The 19442-nt window shown below is 39.3% G+C and overlaps 1 protein-coding gene across 5 annotated transcripts in view; it reads right to left on the reverse strand.

Moving 5' to 3' along the window:
• LOC103142032 (transducin-like enhancer protein 4) overlaps positions 1-19442 on the reverse strand; it is a 51598-nt gene that overhangs the window by 4326 nt on the left and 27830 nt on the right. For 2 of the 5 annotated variants that reach the window (XM_016674262.1, XM_007557886.2), the window contains exons 6-19: positions 14589-14663; positions 13922-14120; positions 12601-12617; positions 6943-7065; positions 6521-6574; positions 6268-6420; positions 5516-5648; positions 4628-4815; positions 3513-3589; positions 3143-3392; positions 2814-3061; positions 1923-2070; positions 789-939; positions 296-372 (exon numbers count right to left, since the gene is read on the reverse strand). In XM_016674262.1, coding sequence (XP_016529748.1) covers positions 296-372; positions 789-939; positions 1923-2070; positions 2814-3061; positions 3143-3392; positions 3513-3589; positions 4628-4815; positions 5516-5648; positions 6268-6420; positions 6521-6574; positions 6943-7065; positions 12601-12617; positions 13922-14120; positions 14589-14663 — 1893 coding nt within the window. Of the gene's footprint in view, positions 1-295; positions 373-788; positions 940-1922; positions 2071-2813; positions 3062-3142; positions 3393-3512; positions 3590-4627; positions 4816-5515; positions 5649-6267; positions 6421-6520; positions 6575-6942; positions 7066-12600; positions 12618-13921; positions 14124-14588; positions 14664-18088; positions 18154-19442 lie in introns of all 5 variants that reach the window. The other 3 variants (XM_016674260.1, XM_016674259.1, XM_016674261.1) reach the window with 3 other exon arrangements.

Below are 19442 nucleotides of genomic sequence, written 5' to 3' on the forward strand. Positions count from 1 at the left end.
AGGAACTGGAGAAGGCCTGGAAGGTGAAGACCACAGTGGTGCCCTCGGGGCAGTCACCCCCAAACTGGAGCAGTGGCTCAAACAGATCCCAGGAACAACATCAGACATCTCAGTCCAGAAACGTGCAGTTCTAGGCACAGCCAAGATACTGCGCAGAACCCTCAAGCTCCCAGGCCTCTGGTAGAGGACCCGAGCTTGTCTTTAAAAGACAAGAAAAGATATTGCACTGTATATATGTGTCTCTAAACAGAAAGTTCCTAGATGCATTTGTGGTGGGATGCTCTGCCCCCCTCACCTGGAAAATGCTGGCTCCATATGGAGTTCTCCACGCGTTGAGTAGATTGTCTTTTCCTGTACTCACAAACCACTTCCCTGCAAGGAACGAAACAAAACACGGTGAAAATGTATACATTAAAAAGAAAAAAAAAAATCAACCTTCTGTTTGTGAATTTGACTAATGATTTTATTCTCTATGCACCTCCAGCTTTCTTGTATTTTCACTTTGAATGTGGAGAACTTCCCTGGTCAAATTTTTTTGTAATATAAAGTTGTCTATATAAACATAGAAGACTATATTGTTTTGTACATGCACATATTTTTTTTTCTTTTGTTTTAGGTATGCAAGACCCCTTAGGTGAACAAATAAATGTTTAAGCCTAACCAATTCAAAACACTGAGAATACTGGTTAGTGGTCCAGAATTTCACCTGTTTGTGTCTAAATCAAGAATTAAACAAGGGAGCTTCATTTGATGTCATTTATGTCCCCCTGACCACGTTGCACTCTTACCACAGTGAGCAAATCTTAGTGAGAGCACACAGCTTTCATGTAGATGGAGTTGGTACTTGTCAGGCTTGGTGACATGCAGGACCTCTACGTTGCTGTTCTCCATCCCCACAGCCAGCCACTCCCCTGTCGGACAGTAACCCAGAGAGAAGATCTGCAAAAAAGACAAACAGTCCTCTTTTAAATATCTTATTATATTAGATGTTTTTTTGTTTCTTAAGGTTTTGTTGGGTCTGGAGGCCTTTATTTGAAAGTAGTTTGACAGGAAAGAGGGTAATGAGAGAGGGGGAAGACATGTGGCAAATGTCGCAAGGCCGGGAGGTGAACCTGAAACTACCGCCAGGAGGACTAAGGCCTCAATACGTGGGTTGTCCTTTGCCCCTGTGCCACCACAGCACCCCAGATCTTATTATACTAGATGATGAATTTCATCATATGTAGTGTTTAAAACATTCAGCATAGTAAAATCAAAAATGTGCTCATGAATATGTTGTATAAATGTGAAAAACCTGTAAAAGACTCATATTTTAGCAGAGAAACAGTGGTTGATAAACTTGCTGAGACTGTAGAACTTTATCAGCCTTATTGCTCCCTGTCTTGTGCTCCATCTCTCTCTCAAATCTCTTTAATGCACACTCACGCCTTCATGTACAAACTGAGGTTGCAAAATGGGTCCTATTCAGGAAAATTGCAATAATGGTCTGTTATCGCTGCATTTCTTCTTACCTGAAAAAAAGTGAATTCAAACTGCAAGTATTATTGGCTTTAAAAGTATTTGAGGGCATGACAAAAATGGTCTGGCCTTTAGTGTGGGTTAAATGCTCTGAACTGAGCTGGTAAATTACTGCAATAAATCAAAAGCACAGACGATAATGACACACTCTGCTATTGGCAGGGACTTGTCCAGTGATGTACAATTTTTACCAGTCTGCAACATTTTTACTTTACAAGTAACAGAAACTACTGGTACAATAAGTTTGGTAATAACCAAGCCTACGTTCCCCCAGTGCAACAGCTTACATTATGAAGGTGGTAGAGGGACTGAGTTATAAAGAATTATATGGAAATATAAGCTTAAAAGAGGTTAATAAAAATATTTAAGACAGTATACGTATTGCTTTGGTGTTTCTTGCAAACCTGGGAAGTAAAGTCGTGTTGTTGCAGCTGCCGTCCCTCTCTCAGATCCCAAGACCGAACGGTGTTATCCAGACCTCCAGTCCAAAGTTTAGTTCCGTCATTAGAGATGTCTATACAACTGGCTCCATCTGTATGGCCCTGAAACTGCCTGCAGAGAGTCATGCACAAATACACCCATATTATTTAACAATAAGTAGTAGAAACAAAAAGTAGTTCATGAACATCCAAAAATAACAGTAGGTGTGTGGTTTCTGGAACATAACTCAGTCCAGTTGGGTTGAATTAGAACAGATGTTGTAAGCCAGCCCTTCTTGTCCCACATCAGTGTCTGACCTCACAAATGCACTTTAGGAAGAATGTGGAAAAACTCCAATAAACACACTCAGATGAAGATGTAAATGCTACAAATGGTGGGCTGACGTAATATTAGCGATGCAGAATGGATGTCACTCAATAGTGACAGAGTATTAGGGCCATATAAAGAAAAATTTAAAAACCTAAAATTATGAGAATGATGTCATAAAATTATCAAAATAAACTAATGAGAATAAAGTCATAATATTACAAGAATGAAGTCACAGTATTACAAAAATAAAATTAAAATTTTACGAGAAAAAAGTAAAAAAAAATACAAGAATAAAGTCACAATATGTTGAGAATAAACTTTATTCTTGTAATATTATGACTTTATTCTCATACTATTTCAATTTTATTCTCACATGACTATTTTCACGATATGACTTAATTTTTTGCAATTTTATTACTTCATTCTCATAATTAAAAAAATAAATAAATATTTCATTAGTGTGGCCCTAAAACTCTGTCATACTCAAGTTCATGTGTTCACTCAAGGAAATACAATCACTACATTACCAATCTGTAGCCACCTACCGAACCAAAGTCTGGTTGTGAAGATCCCAGACAGCTATGTTTCCATCAGAGCAGCAGGAAAAGCAGACCTTGGAGTCAGGGCTGATGGCCAAAGCATAACAGGCTGGTGCGGATGAAGTCAGTTCTGCTTTGATACGAGGAGTTGGTGTAGCCAAATCCCATATTGACAAAGTGCTCGCCTCGCCCCCTACAATTAGCGTCCGTCCATCCGGAAGCAAGCGGCATGAGCGGATGTAGTTATCCCTGTTCTGAAGCAACAGAAAAAAACACTGTATAACATGCACTTACTGACACCGTCTGGAATATAAGGATCAAGGCACAGGTCTTACAAGGCAGTCCAGCTGGGAAACAGGGGTCTTGTTACCCGGATGACTGATATCCCACACCTTCACACAGCCTTTGCCCCCGGTATAGACATGACGAGTCGGGTTACTGATGGTGACAGCACACACCACCTCTCCATGGCTGAGAGTATTGATCTGTCGTGCATGGCGTGGGATGCCAGGGCCGATCAAAGCATCTGGAGGAAAAGGCACAGGCTGCATTTGTCCGTCAGCGCTCACATGAAAGGAATAAGCTCTGGAGGGGACAAAGAGTGGCAAAAAAATAAGAAAGAGAGTGAAATGAAAGGATAACGACAAAATCAGGTGTCTTTCTTGGTGTGTCTCTGACATTAACAACTGAGGTGAGGAAACCTACGGTTTTCCACCAGGAATTCCTGACAGGTTGGGAGGAAGCCCTGGGACACGGATGTGATGGTGAGGATCAAATCCCACCTAAACAAAGCAAGAGGACGACAGTTCAACTACACACCGCTGTGAAATGCTTTTGTTACATGAGTCATCTCTAATTAAAGCAGAGCTGCTTGAAAAATGTGATAATGAAGCTTAAGAGAGAACAATGCTAGAATTGTTAGAAGCAACAATTCTTTAAAAAAATCTCAAAGCTGAGAACTAAAGAAAACTACTTGAAGAGTTAGATAAGCATGCAAATTTTATGTTAACAATTAATTCTAGATATTTAAATCACTTTTTCAATGTTAAACAGATTTTACTATTGCTTAATTTACGGTAAGTTGATGTAAATGGACAACAGAGACATTGCCATAGTAACATTAATGCCCAATTTGAATCATTATAAAAAAACACTTGAAATTATTCGGTCAAATCTAAGGAAAACTTAAGATTAGGAGGACTTCTGTAGAACTCGAGAAATGCTTTCTACCCCTCTCTTTCTTTGCTTTCTTTATTTTTTTAAGGAGATTTTTTCTTTTCTTTCAAATAGAAAATTTTAGCTCTCTTTAAAGGTTAAAGCAGTTCTTTTCTGTTTGTGTTGTTAGTAAGACTGACTGCTCTCTTGCGGTCGGTGACCTTCACTCTACGGCCAGCAGCGCACTACAAGATTTTAAGTCAAATTTTTACATCGAAGACAAACACTGGAGGTTGCAGACAAAACTCTGAGATCTACCAGGGAATATCTGAGGTCAATCCGATATCAGGAGATCTGGCAGAAGGCTTTAAAAAATCATCATCAGTGAGGTTTGAGTAGACAAGTTAAAGAACCGACAAAATATCTACAATGCCTGATGTTTAGAGGGAGCTGCTGACTGATTTAAAGGAAGATCAAACAGCAGCACTAAGCAGAAACCTGTGAAAAGCTTGCTTGAACAAAGCGAAACATTTTAATAATGATTGTTTTATTTTCTGTTAACTCAATATTTTAGCTCAAATTGATTCAAATAGCTTCTCCGTTATGTTACACGTTTCTGTTTTGAACATGATCACAGATGTGTGTTTCTGTGAAAGTCCTGGTACCACTTGCGTGCGTCCATATGCCGCCACAGCAGCGGCGGCCACTGCGCTCATCTGTGGGGAGATGTTGTGCAGGCCGGAGTAGGCGGCGCTCGCTCCACTCAGCTCTCCGTTCATGCCGGGGTGAGGAACCATTCCGAACGGTCCGGGGTACGAGCAGGGCACTGCGAGCGGCGTCCGGAGACCGGAAGCTGGAAGACAACGAAGGCAGAAGTTACGATGGTTCCTGAAACAGTGTGAGGACAGGCACAAATTCCTTAGTAGACTTAGACTTACTTTATTGTCGTTGCATAGACACAACAGTGAATTTGGCAACAAAATGTTGTTGCTTGGCTACCAGAATACACAGAGAAAGTGTGGCTATATATGCATACACACATATACACACATACATACAAGTATTACTGGTGCAGATACAGGCAAAAAAGAAGAAAGAAAACTAGAATAAATATTATACAAATAATAATACATCGCTAAATATATACGAGTATATATATATTTTTATTCTCTTCATTGAGCATGAAAACATTAGGAAAAATATTTTAAAAGCAAGACTAAAATTGAGGTTTTGATTAGAAATATTAATTAAAACAAACAAAAGAACATGGTCTACTTCGTCTGATACAGAAATGTGCCAATATGTTTTATTGTATTCTGAAATATAACATGTAGAAATGACATAAGAATTATGAAAGATCATTTAAACATCTTGCTCAAAATTTAGCATTGTCTAAGAAAATAAGTATACTGGAAACATTACAATGTTCAAACTGTCTGTACTCGAATCTGAGGAAGGCTTATTGGTATTTAAAGTTCTTTGTGATTCCTTTTGACTTCCATGCTTCTCGTTGCTGTAAAGATGCTTTGCGACCGGCTACGATCAGGACTGACCCAGCAGCTCGGCTCCTGTGGGTTTACTCGGTGCAGGCCTCAGGCCAGGGGTGGAGGTGCTGCTGGGTGTGGGAGCCTCAGAACGGGAGGTTGGGGTGCTGGACTTAGACACAGGGGTTGTAGATTTTTCATTCTAAATCCAAAATACCAACGAAAGAAGAGCAAATGTAAATTTACATCTAGAAAGGATGCAAAGCAATTCACAACCTAAGTAGGAACAATAAGGATATGCCAAAATTAGGTTTTTGTTCTCAGCACTTTTTCTTAATTACGAAACCCACAAACAAAACAAGTATACTAAAATGTCTACTTATTTAGTTTAAGTATCAGGACATATCATAGCTCTGAAGTTCTAAAACTTTTCAAATCCAACTCTACTACATGACAGATACAGTAAAGATTTTTGAAGCAAACATGAATCTTAAATGGAGATGCTGTAAGAAAGTAAACAAGAACTATAAACTCAAGTTGTAGAGCCACTTTTTTTGAGGTGTGCAGATTTGTTTTTGCACAACTCAGATAAGGTCCCATCACTTCAATTGGGTCTAGACTTCATTTATTTGACTGTAAAATCATTTAACCTGGTGGAGTCCAGAAAGCATTTATTATATCCTGATGCATTAAGATATTTATCATCAGAACATTTCTTCATACTTTACTTACAATGACTCGCTTGAACGTTTACACTGATATAAATGTCTTAAAAAAGAATTTAATCAGATGAAAAGGCGATAATTCCCCAAATGGCTCACCAAATTAATCTCTTTGGACTTGGATGAAGGTGTGCTGCTGGAGGAGGCGATAGATGAAGGACTCAGGGGGGCGTCTTTCTTTAGCAGGCGACTTTTGTCCAATCCGTTCTCCCGAGGAGAGTGGGCGGGACTTCCTCTAGGAGACGTAGGATCCTGAGGTGGGTGAGCCCAGATGTTTTCAAAGAAACAAGGTTACATGTTTAACAGATGAACAAAAAATATGGCATCTTAAGAATAAAAAGCTTCCTGGTACCTCATTGGAGACGTCCACTACCAAGTTGTCGTCACTCTTTTCTCCATCACTTTCCTGGGATTCACACAGAAATGTAGCTTACATTTTTGAAAACTGAATGAAATAGAATATATTTATTTCATTCAAATATTGTGAGTAAAATGGCCTCACAATATTTTCCAATCAGTCTGCTCTAACTCTTTGTCTTTGACAACATAAGAAAACATAAAGGACAAATTGAAAGCTAGTGGCTTGACATGTTAATCTGCTTTTCATCTCCCAAGCTTTTCTCTATTTCTTTCCTCGGCTCTTCTAAACAAAGTATAGTAAAAACAGACTCAAGAACTGAGATAAATTTTCCAATTTTTTCTTGCAGTGATAAAATATTTAATCATACATCTCCTCCACTGCCCAGAGTCGGAGGGTTTAAGCTCATCACTCACATAGCGGCTGGAGGTCAGTTCCTTGTCATCCGTCTTCTGCTTCTTGCTCTCGGATGAAAAATCGCTGGAACTCCGATGTTTCTCTCCAGCCCGGAAACTGGCTGATGGAGACACGGATGAACTCTGAAGCAGAAAACAAACATGTTAAACTAATTTGAGCAGCAATTTCTGTTATCACGTATAAACCAGATGTCTGTAGAATAAAACATGATATAGTAATTTTTCTTGATGGATTTTAAATCAAATTTTTAAAGCTTAAAAGTAGATAATTTTAACTGAAAATATTTTATGTATTCAACACTTAGTTTTAGACTAAGGTAATTTATCCATGCACCAGAATAAGACTAAATCAGTTTATATTTTGAATGAAACAATCAAAAAATTTAACTTTTACTGAGACAGATAAGGCAGTGAAAGACAGTTATAGATAATCGTAGCGTAACTCATACAACTGGACAAATTATCTACAATTTCTTCTCCAAATCAGATCTGTTGTCAACAAAAGCAACTTTTAATAGCTCTAAAACACTAACATGAAAATATGGAGCTCATGATAGTTATAGCACTCCAGCTAAAACACCATAAAACAAATCCACACATGTACATTTAATCTGAGTCTATTTAAACTATTGAGTAGAAAAAATTTTAATTGATTGGAGCATCTAGCAACTGTTCATTTGTAATCAACAACTTCATGTTTCCTTTAGGATAAATATGACATGGCAAAGGCACCCAACTGTTCTTTATTTTAGTTGTTTTTCTGGACAACAACCCAATTTTATTCTGCCACTGCGAATAAAACGAGAACGGTCAGGAAGACAAAAATAAATAAAAAAATCTCCAAAGCTCATTTTTGGAGAGCAGCTGCAAATTATGTGTTAGATTATACCACTGAAATAAAATAAATGAGCTGACGATAGCTTCACGACTGATTAAGGTAAATTAATGAAAGCTTTGGGTTTTTATTGTAAGAGGTGTTGGTTACTGATCCCCTTTGCAATTTTTTTGAAAAAGCAGATTAAACTAAAATTCCAGTCAAAGCACACTTTTTACATGTTTAGCTAAGGCAGTTTCTGGGTTTAAAAAGGACATTGAATGTACTGTAAAATTAAAAGTGTGTCTCTCCCACATGCTTTACATCTTTCCCTTAATATCACATTCAAAACGACATGTGGGTTAGTCGCGGCTTCTCCGCCTCATGGTATCAGGGAAGATTCTACTAAATCATTTAAAAATCAACCCTACTATCTGTTGAATACTCCTATTTTAACACAACAAAACAGTGAAGCATCCTTAACAGAGTGATTGTGCCACTGATGCTGCTTATTCCCAATCGAGTTCTGCATCTTTTAAATATCAATTAATGTTCTTTGAGGAGCAGACGAAGAGATTGCCCCGCTTCCTCTGAATATCTTTGCCCCGTCTCTCCCACATTGGGAGGCGCTGCTCACCCAGAATACACTGGACAGAAAGAAAAAAAATAAAATAAAACAAGACCTTTAGCTCGACCTTTCCACTAACTCACGCCTGTAACCTTTTCACTGCCCTTTGCCGTGCTGCAAGTGTTGATGACAACGATTCTGAGCGGGGGGAAGGGTGAAGCTGCGTGTGTTTGTGTGTGTGTGGAGCACTTGTTCCTGTTTACATTTTAGTCCTCTGGATGTGCAAATAATCTGCAGATATCAGTGTGTGTGTGTGCACGTGTGTGTGTGTGTATGGGCGTGTGTCTCTTCATGAGTGATAGAGGAGCAAGTTGAGCCATCCCTCTCTGTCGCCTCCTTTTCAGGCTGATTAGATTAATTAGCCTGCAAATTAGCTCTTTTCAAAAACATCAAAGCAAATTAATTTTGCTGTGGAGACAAATGAAGGCCCCGCCGGCTGAGCGAGCATTGTGACTGTGACAAAGTCTTCAGTGTGGGTGAGTGAAAGTATTAATTTTCACTGACATCATAATTACATTTACTTCCCGTATCCAATTGATTCTGCGACTCTTGATAATGGTATCTGTAGCCTCTTGTTTCATTTTTCATTCACTTTAGGAATCCTCTCTCTGGGCGTTACTTCAGTGTCAGTCTTGATTAATTCATCCTAACTTCAAACTACGGCTGACATGATTCAGCAACACAATCTATGATGTTGACTAAAATGATCTGTAAAAATTAAAATTTTTAGTCAACATAAGTTTTGTGATTTAATCTGTTTTCTTTTTTAATTCTTAACACATATTAAAAATTCATGTAATGGAGTTTGTTCCCAAAACCAACAGAAAACCTGGAGGAATTTGCTTGATCATGGTTATTGTATAAATCATCACTGTTATCAATATTATTGGAGTTTCGTGAAGATCCTTTGAAAATACGGATAATGTTTCCCCGATGTGGTTTATGCATAATCTTTATTACTATGTTGGAAGTTTTGGAAAGTAGTAATAGACTCTCGATTGCCGTACAACTAGCCCAATATATCTGATCAGCTGGTTAAAAAGTCCAACAAACAAACTGACAGCAAAATTGCCAACTGGTTAAAGAGTCTGCATTAGCTGCATGGACAGTGACTGCAGGCACCAGGGGAAGTCTGCTAATCCATGCATGCCCTGGCCACATATGTTTTTACTGTATTTTATTTTTAAAACTGCAAAAGTAACCAACAAAATTTTTACCATGGCAACCACTAAAGTTGGTAATAATGTCATCCCTAAATGTGACTTTGTTACTTGGTGACAGACAGACACTTTAAGAGCTGCTCAGAAAAGCAACTGTGTACATCAAAGGCTACACAGAGCAAGCAGTCATACATTCTGCACAAATTAGTCCGTTTCATTTCTGTCTCCACATTTTGTCACACACTTTGATAAGACATTCAATTAGATATGGAGTAGAGGTGTCTCTGGGTCTCACCACAGCCACTAACCCTGCAAATACGCATCACAGATGTGCCAGTTAGCCTCACCTAGAACTGTCCCTTGAATCAACGGCCCGCATTTTCCCCCAAAGCTGAGCAGGGACCATGCACGGCCGCGGACTGTATTTGTTGCTCCGGAAATGAGCGCATGCTGGCTTTTATCCCCAAACGGCAGGATGCTAATGTAGATTTAATACACCACACAATGATCTTTGATGGAGGAGAGCAACCCAGTGCGTAAAAATGTGAGACAGAGGGGTTACTGCCCGGGCTGAAATGTTTAAGCTGTGACCAGCGGTCCAATTATATTTATTTTTCTTTGATTAACAGCTCAGATGGTCGCTCACCCAATTAGGCAGCAAAATATCCACTTTTTTGTTTCTCACCTTTATTCTGCACAAAGTTCTGCACAAACCCAGAGGCTTTTGAAGTCTGGGTGGTAGTTATTTGGTTTAATCCATCTCTCTTGGCCTGTTCATTTGTTTCTTTCTCTGCAGCCAGCCCAGCATGGAAGGCGAGGCGACACGCTGCAGTCAGAGTTTTATAAAAGAGCATCCCAGCACTGACAAAGAGAAATGGACTGTGGCTGCAAAGCTTGTTTGCAAGCAAAAATAAAATGAGACAGAAAATAACAAAAATCTCAAAAGTAAGTTGCATATCGCAGTTTCCACACAAGCAAAAAGCTGTAACGTGCTCCAGTAGAGACACGCAGAGAAATCAGCTGGTGACAAGAATTAGATGGTTTTCAGTTTGATTGGATCAAACAGGTGATCGGTGTGATACTTTTCCAATCAGCAAATTAACTTTATCTAATAACTGCCACATGAAACTGACAACATCACTCTGGGGTGTGTATAATGTTACTGTATTTTTGGACCTACTTTTTGTATCAGTTAGGGATAGAAACATGATTTATTTCTGTAGTACATAATAATCTTCACCTTTAATTTGGAGATCAAATTTTTCACATGAAGTTTAAAATGAAAGCTTCTCATCAATAATTAATCCCAGATAAATAACCAGTGACCCTCGTAATAAATTTACCTCCCCTTCTTATTGGGGAGATGCTCTCAGCGAACAGATGAATTTGAAAAAAGCATTTCACCATTTCAAACAAATGTTAGTGGCTCAAGAAAATCTGCACTTCATCAAAAGGAGCCTGTAGAAATGTAGATCCCTGTGCAGTTCAATAAGAACAGTAAATCGCACAATCATCTGCATAAAACTGATAAGAAGTCTTTGACAAATTGTGATTAACATGAACCCTATGACTGATCTTTGATGTACTCCTTTTTTAATCTTAACAAAACAGGAATTTGCCCCAGCCATTTGAACACATTGTGTCCTATTAGCCAAGTAATCTGCAAACCAGTAAGATGCTTCATTAGAGATGCTTATGTTGAGAAGAATATTTAGCTAAATACTTTGGTCCACAGTGTCAAATGATTTACAAATTTAGAAACTTTGTGATGAGGCAGCCAGTTTTAGTCTACATAACTCAGACTGAATGGGAATATTGCAAATACCTCATAATCAACTCAATGATGTAAATAATCGAACACTGAACCAACTACTACTACCCTCACACTCATTTCTACCAGCAGCAACAAACGCTCTCAGAAGGCTCTGTCCTTGAACACACCATGACTGTTTAATTGACTGCCTGTACGGGTTACAATAGGTCTGCAGACGCACGTGCTGCAGCTCGCTTCATACCCACACACCTTTATCGGAGTGTGAGGACCTAATTCCAAGGACATCAAGGCACAGATGTTCATGCAATTCACACAAACTGTACTCTGTGGACTGTAGCCAAGGCAACGGCAGATCACTGACAAACGGCTTATTGGTTTCATGGAGTGACTGTTGGCCGCAGTGTCAAAGAGCATCTCTGTGTGTTTGTGTATGTGTGTGAGGGAGATTTCTCACTGAGCGCTAATGAAAGGAATTTATCATTCTGGCCGCTCCGTCTTTATCGCTAATTTCTGATGACCTCAGAAACACAGCCACACGCATGTTCACGCATATGTGCGTGCTCACATACACCTACTAATTACAGCAGTCGTGATGCGTGTGTGCGCGTGTGTGTGTGTGTGTGCGTGTGTGTGTTGGTTGAGGATCTGCTACATGGTGGGCAGGAGATAACATATTAAAACATTTAAGAAAATTCCTTTAAATCGGAAAAGGCACACACACACACACGCACAATTTCTCTAAACTGTGTGTTCAAGCATGTGAGCTCAGCTTGCTCACATAAAGACATGCTAATCTGCTCACTGAGTATTCAACAAACCAAATGTTTTCCTTTGGGGGGTGGGGTCTGTGCCGCTTAAGGGACTAATTTACCGCACTCACTGGATGTAACCATGATCTGTTCCTGAACTCCTTCGTTTTTAGCTTCTGCTCGGCTTCTGTCGTAACTTATCTTATATTTTAGTTTTTAAAAGCACATTTTTGAATATATAAATTTTGAAAAATTATTCAATGGATAAGAAGAAGCTTGAAACTTCATTCAGATCTAGAAATGTGTAACAATTACTGGATAAAGGTAACCATTTTGTAATGCAGAAAAATTTGCTTCTCATACTGATTTAGTCTGATTCAGTGTCAGAAAGTGAGTCAGAAAGGATTATGCGCTCAAATGTAGCCTGGACATCCTTCAGACATACTGGTTGATCATCGCAAATGAAGATACAGTAAATCTTTGAGCTCTGGATGGTTCTTGTTATGAGGATAATAAAGACTGAAAGGACTTACCTTAACTGAATCTCTGTCTGAGGAGGTGAAAGGCAAAAGAGAGAGGGAAAGAGAGAGAGACACAGAGAGAGAAATATACTTAATAAAATATTCAAACACTAAAGCAAAACTGACATAGACCCATATTAAACAACCACATGTACTACAGCAGAGGTTCCCAATTTGTGGGGCGCGCCCCCTGGAGGGGGCGCCGTGCCATTGCAGGGGGGGCACGGGAAGCCGTCTGGATGAAAAAAAAAAAAAACATGAACGGTGTATGTGCTGAGTTTTTACCTTAGAATGGCCAACTCTCTGTTATTCCTCTGTCAATTTGATACAGTAGAGGCTTCCACACTTCCCATATCTCTGTCCTCTGTCACTTTTATCAGCAGTTAAAACTGTTTAATCCGTTGTTAACATGTCGAAACCTGTTTTTCCGAGCCGCCTTTAAATGCTACGACGCTCGCGCTGGGTTTACACCTGTGAAGGAGACCTGCTGCTGCTGTACGGAGCTACGCAGGTGTGTATTAGAATCATGGCACCAAACCAGCAAAACGCAAAGAACTTTTCACAGTTTTTCCCCCAAACTAACTGACTGAGTTGAGTAAAGCTGTTGGATGCTATAATGTTAGTTCAGATTGCATTTTTATTGATTCTTCTGCTAATGCATGTGAGTCCTTGCTTCATTAGCTCATGTTAACTGTTCTACAGGGTCAACTGCTCGAATGCACAGTAAAACAAAAACCCTCACAGCCTTGTTACAACAAAATAATTAAGTGGTGGCATGCACTGTTTCTATCACATACACACAAGGATATCTACTCAGTGAACAGTAATTAAATACTCCAGCTGGAAATCAGATCAGAGAAGAATAAAAGCTGATCTCGGTGCAGAAGACAAAAAGGGCAACATGGTGGTTTTTGCCTTCCTAACAGGCAAATTAAAATGACTTGCTGTTGGATCTGTGTTTAAACAGTTATACCTGCTGGTCATTAGGGGAACTAAATATGAAGAAGCAACAGACGCCTGTAGATAGCAGGAGCATGCAGTGATATGATTATCAAAACATGTGAAACAGTGTTAGGATTATTTTTAAAACCCTATCATGTTTCAAAGTCTCTCAGCTTTCATATATTTTTCAAGCATTTAAACAGACAGAAATTATAATGTTAATCTAAACTGACATAAACCACAAAAAAGAAGCGCCTGATTTAATGTGAGGCCATGTGAAAGAAATGATAAGCCACTGCATATGACAGAATAAGTGGAAATTATAAGGCTAATTAAAACAGATGTTCTCTGAAAGTTACTCATCGTTAGACCCGCCCAGAGCCAGACTTGCCTCTCGTGTGCTCACTGTTGTTCTCGTGGTGTTTCCTCTCATCCTTAAGTGGCAGCTGGTGACTCAAAGCTGACGAGAGAGCCAGCAGGCTGGCAGTACTGGCACCGGGGGGCAGAGGGGGCTGCAGGCCTGCTGGATGGGGGGTGAGCGGGACCGGAATGGCGTGGCCATGGGAGAGGTGCTGAGCCTGGAGCTGCTGCTGCTGATCCACATACGGACACACAGGTTACAGTTTGTATGTGGGAATGGAAATGCTCAAAAGTGGCAGCATCTGAAGCACTTTCACTCTAGCTTGAACTTCGGTGCGCAGAAGGAAAGCTTGATTCCCTCAAAATGTGGAATAGATTTTAAGTAATCGTTGAAAAAAACTTTTTTACAGATCATTTTGAGCAACAGATCTCTTTAAATGCCATATTGAGAAGATTTCAGAGAGAATCATCAAGTATTACACCCAAAAAATCAGATTAAAATGTATTATTTTGAGTTAGATTTAAAAGAAATTCTTATAGTTGAAGTCAACCCTGAGTCCTGTTTTCCTTGCTGACATTCTCATCCAAATTAAAACACTATCTGAATCTTACTTATTGATTTTGTCTGCATGTGTGTGTGTGTGTGTGTGTGTGTGTGTATGGGTGTGTGTGTGTGTGTGTGTGTGTGTTAAACTCACTCCTATGATGGCGTTGAGTTCAGCCATGGTGACCTGCTTGGCTCTTTCCACAGCCTGCACCACTTGCTGCTGGTGCTGATGGACAGAAAGGAAATATCAGCAGCAGATTGAGTGAGAAATATTTCCTTAAAGAAGAAAATTAGATTTTTAAAAACATTGGGAGAATCTGAGAAACAAACTTTTACTGACACTAATTACACTACTCTAAATGAGAACATAATTTAGAAACTAAGAAACAAGCTGGTTCAAAAGACTTAAACTAGCAAATGAAACCACTGACTCCACGGGAAATAGTTTAATAGGGTAATAAATTTTTATGTAAAATGAGGGTCAATTACTAATGGAGTTCAAAGTAATCTCCCTTTGTTTTACAACGACATGAACAGCTATAAAATAAAATGGTGACCACTTTGAATTAATCTACATTTGTGCTCCTTTGGCTTCACATTCAAGGGCTTTTAAGAACCCTTGAATATTTTATTAAAGAAATACTTTTATTATCATTATTATTATTATTATTAAGACTCTTACCTGTCCAGTCATAGTAAGTGTCTGAAATAAAGTAAAGTGGTTCAAAAAGCAATAAAATTCCATTCACTTGAAGATTTTTGCCCTTTGAACATTGGATTGTGTCTCAACACTTTGTTGAGACAGAATAATATAGAATATGAGATAATTTCTGAAAGAAAATAAAATAAATCAAGCTTCTCAGCCTTCTCCCTTTGGTCCTACTGCCATCTGCAAAAACACACAAAATGCATCGCTCCTAGTCAGAAACCACCAATCAGAGGCAGGAGGAGGGCGTTAGCACTGCCAATCAAGCTGGTGTATGCTCTGCACACGTCAACCCCCTTGATCTCTGCTAAGTGAAGAGAAGCCTCCTGCGAATTCACAGGCTAGTAATCAAGACCACAGTTGATGGCGGATGAACAGTTGCAACTGGAAGTTGTTTCTACACCGTAAACACTTTGCACATCTCTTGAGCCACAAAAGAAATGACAAATCAAACTAGTCAAAAAAAGCAACATCAATAGACAGTTGTGATGTATAAACTAAATGAGTTCCTCTCCCTTTGTTTTGAGGTGATTCTGTTTTGACAAACTAACGGTGACGTTTCTCTCTGATCCTTTGGTATGAGGGACAGCCTGAAGCTTTGCTTTTAGGAGTTCATTCCTTATGATTAAATGTTGCCTTACATTTCCTGTAAAGTTAAATATTTGCTTCTCAACTGAATCCTGAACACAGTTTACTTGCGCGTTTAGTTGCTGGAGCATCTGACATGTTTCCAAACAAAATAGCTGCCAAACCTTCATCACATTAACAGACATTTTTGTGGAGAGACAGAGACAGTTAGGAAGAGGGAGACAGCAAGCAGTACAAAGTCACAGAAAGGGTACAGAGAGAGGAAGGCAGATGCAGACAGTCAGAAAGAGCAGGAAGATTCATCCAGGAGCGCAGAACATCAAAGTAAAGCAGAGATGAAAGAGCTTATCAGGTGTGGAAATGAACCTGACCATCGAGTTCAGCTACACGTCGGCTCCCAAAGTCTAACCTACCAGAACGTGACATGCACACAAGTAAAGATCCAAAACTCTGATAAATACTTTCAAACAGATTTTGTGACGTTCTCATCTCCTCTTCCAATAACTACGAGCCTGAAATGGGCATTATTAACTAAAATCTTATAAATAATCTTTTTTTATTATCTAAGCCCATGCAAAACTGGGATATTTGTGGAAAATTTCTTGATCTTTTGGAAACAGAACTGTACAAACATCATTCAGTATTCAAATAGTCACACCACTTTCCACATCGTGCCAAGTGGCAACTACAAACTTTGATGTGATTTTTGCTGCAATTACAGCAGCAAGTCTTTAAGGATATCGCTCTGCGAGCTGGGAACATCTGAAGACTGAAATCCTTGCCCAGTAGCTCAGATCAGTCAGATCGGAAGAAGCATCAGTTTTCATGTTCAGCTGCAAATTCTTAAATGGATTCAGTTTGGGACTTTGACTGGGCCATTCTAACACAGAAATATGAAGAACGCTATGCCAGTTTTCTTTAAAAATATATGCACTGTATTAAACGCACTGGATGTGTCTGTTTTTGGCTAAACTTGAATGTGTGAAAATTCAACCCTACATTTTGGCTGCACACTGAACTCCTCTGACCTAGTATCTTGGCCAAAAAGTTCATTTGCTGCCTCACCTGACCAGAGAACAATTTCCAGCTTGTTTTCCATGTCTCTTACATTGTTGTGGCTTTCTCTCAACAATGCCTGTCAATACATAAAAGTCGGTGGTCCTGTCAACAGATTCTCCCACTGAGCTGTGGATCTGTGCAGCTCCTCCAGAGTTACCACAGGCAGCTTTTCTCATTCATGCTCTCCTTCTCAGACATTTTGGTTTAGTGAGAAAATCATAACAAGCTGTTTTGTTTTTTTTTTCTGTTAGTGTACTACACTTTGAAAGGGTATGTATAATTTTGTAAAGTACTGTAGGCTTAGTTTTTCCAGTTTTAGTTTTCTGCCGAACCTATGTAGAGTCATGATGTTTAAATGTTGGGATACGTCTTCGGTCTAAGCAGAGGTAAAGAGCAGATTCTGCCCACATAAGAATGTTGCTTTGAGTTGTGGGAAACAAGGAAGTGTAGAGATATTCTGAGTAGAACTGTACTAACCAATGCTTAGGAAGAGTGCAATTTGTAGCAACACAGATGAAAATTCAAAGTATATTGGGGAACAATGTAAAAAGGTGACAGGTATGAAAATAAAAACAAAGATTCAACATACCTGATCTCATTTCCTGCATAATAACGATGATATGCAGCGGCATTGTGGTACATTTCATATGCACACAGACAGCTAGGCTGTGCACCAACACAAAGCAGCTTCCTCTCCCTGCCTCCCCTCTCTGTGGGCCTGAGGGCTGTGTAGAAGCACCACAGTCTAATGCCATTATTCCTAATCCATCCTAAAGCCTCCTAATCCATGGCTAATCTGGAGGAGAGCTTTCGGAGTCCAAACTCACTCGTTCCTGCTGTTCCCACCCCTCAACACAGCACACACAGAGTTTGTTACTTCCTTAGAGGGAGGATTTATCACCGCAACACACACGCGCGCACACACACCTTAAAAATGGATAATAAACACAGTGTATAAAGCACACGTTTCACACCCACCACTGTAGATGCACACAAGTGAAATGTATTTTAACAAAAAAAAAGTATTTTCTTTCACGCACACTTCACTGCTGGCTCCTGCATATGTTAGTGGGAGACATTTGATAAGTTCACAGTATATCTGCCTATCCTGAGCAGGGAGGATTAGCCCAGGATAATCTGCGTGTTTGCGTGTACATTTATGTGTGTGTCTGTGTATTTTTCTCTTTTTGCCTCAGAATCCTCCGCAGAATTCTCCCCCAATCGTTTCTTCTCCCTCCCATTCTTTCTCTCACCCACCTCTTCCTTAACTCCCTGTGACAGGCATTTATGACTCTTACCTCTTGAGAGAGGAAGGGAATGACTTGGGCACAGATTGCATTCAGTCGCTTGACGATCTCCGCCTGTAAGACAGAGGGGTGGGTGCAGCGAAAACAATCAACATCAAATTCAACAGGAGACAAGAAGGCGTCCTCTTCATTTAAAGTTCAGCTGATGAGATCACTGAGGTTTGTGAACAGGAGCCCATATTATTGTCTTTTAAGCAGCTGAATAGTCACATTGGAAACCCGAGTCTAGCACACAGCTAAGTATGAATGGTATTTAGAGGATGGATTAATCTCTAAGAGACATTCAGATAAAGATGAAAAACTCCTTTTACCATTTAACTACTGCTTTGGGAGGATTGACTCTATATTAAGCTGCAAAAAGCACAAAAATGTCACGTTATTAGTCACTTTAGGAGTTGTTGTTGTTGTTGGGTAGCCCCTCTTCTCTCTGCAAGAGCACGACCTAACACAAAAACATCACCTAGAACATCGATTGTCCTTGCAAGGTTGCATCAGGTATTCAATATATTTTTCCTGCATGTAGTGTGTTGTGGGGTTTACCTGCTTCAGTTATGTGTAGCACCACATGGTGTTTTGCTTCAATATGTTTGTTGTTTGCTAAAAGTGACAGGAGTTCATTTAGCCTCCTGTCAAAACCCTTCTGGAGCTGCGTAGAGGACATTGGAGCATCTTCAGATGCAAACCATGAAAATCCCAACTTTAAATAATCACAGTCATACTTCCTTCCTTTTCTTTCGTTTATTGCTCAACCCAAACTCTCTTTGTACTCACAGTAGCTTTAGATACTAATATTCTATTTATTTTGTTTCTGGAATGTAGGCTTGATGAAGTTGGCTAAATGTCTGCAGTTATTTTTCCCAGTTTATACAAAAAGCGGTTGTTTTAATTTTAATATTGACCAATAGAATCAGAACTAGAATTGTTTACATAATCAAACATCTGTGGGTTAAGTAATCATTGAGGTATTTGAGGTATTTTAGTAAAATGTTGTAAGACAAAACAACTCGGATAGTTTTGCCCTTTTCACAACTCTTGTTATGTGAAGGGCAAAACGAACAATTAAGAGAAAAAAAGAAGACAATGTAGCACATTGTCTTCTTCGTTTTAGTTACGAATGAGTAACAGTCACCAAAAAAACCAAAAAAAAATCACACTGTTCACCAATCTGATGAAAATAGAAACGCAAACTGAGACAAAGGAAAACCTTTCACTAAAGATTTGGATTGGGTGTCATGATCAGCTGAATATAAATAGGAGTGTAAATGTTTACATCCAAGTGTGCGCATTTTTCTGTGCAGAAAAAAAAACAACAACTATGATTTACCACAGACAAAATACACAACCA

Source organism: Poecilia formosa, unplaced genomic scaffold (assembly GCF_000485575.1).
Source record: "Poecilia formosa unplaced genomic scaffold, Poecilia_formosa-5.1.2 Scaffold92, whole genome shotgun sequence".
NCBI lineage: Eukaryota > Metazoa > Chordata > Actinopteri > Cyprinodontiformes > Poeciliidae > Poecilia > Poecilia formosa.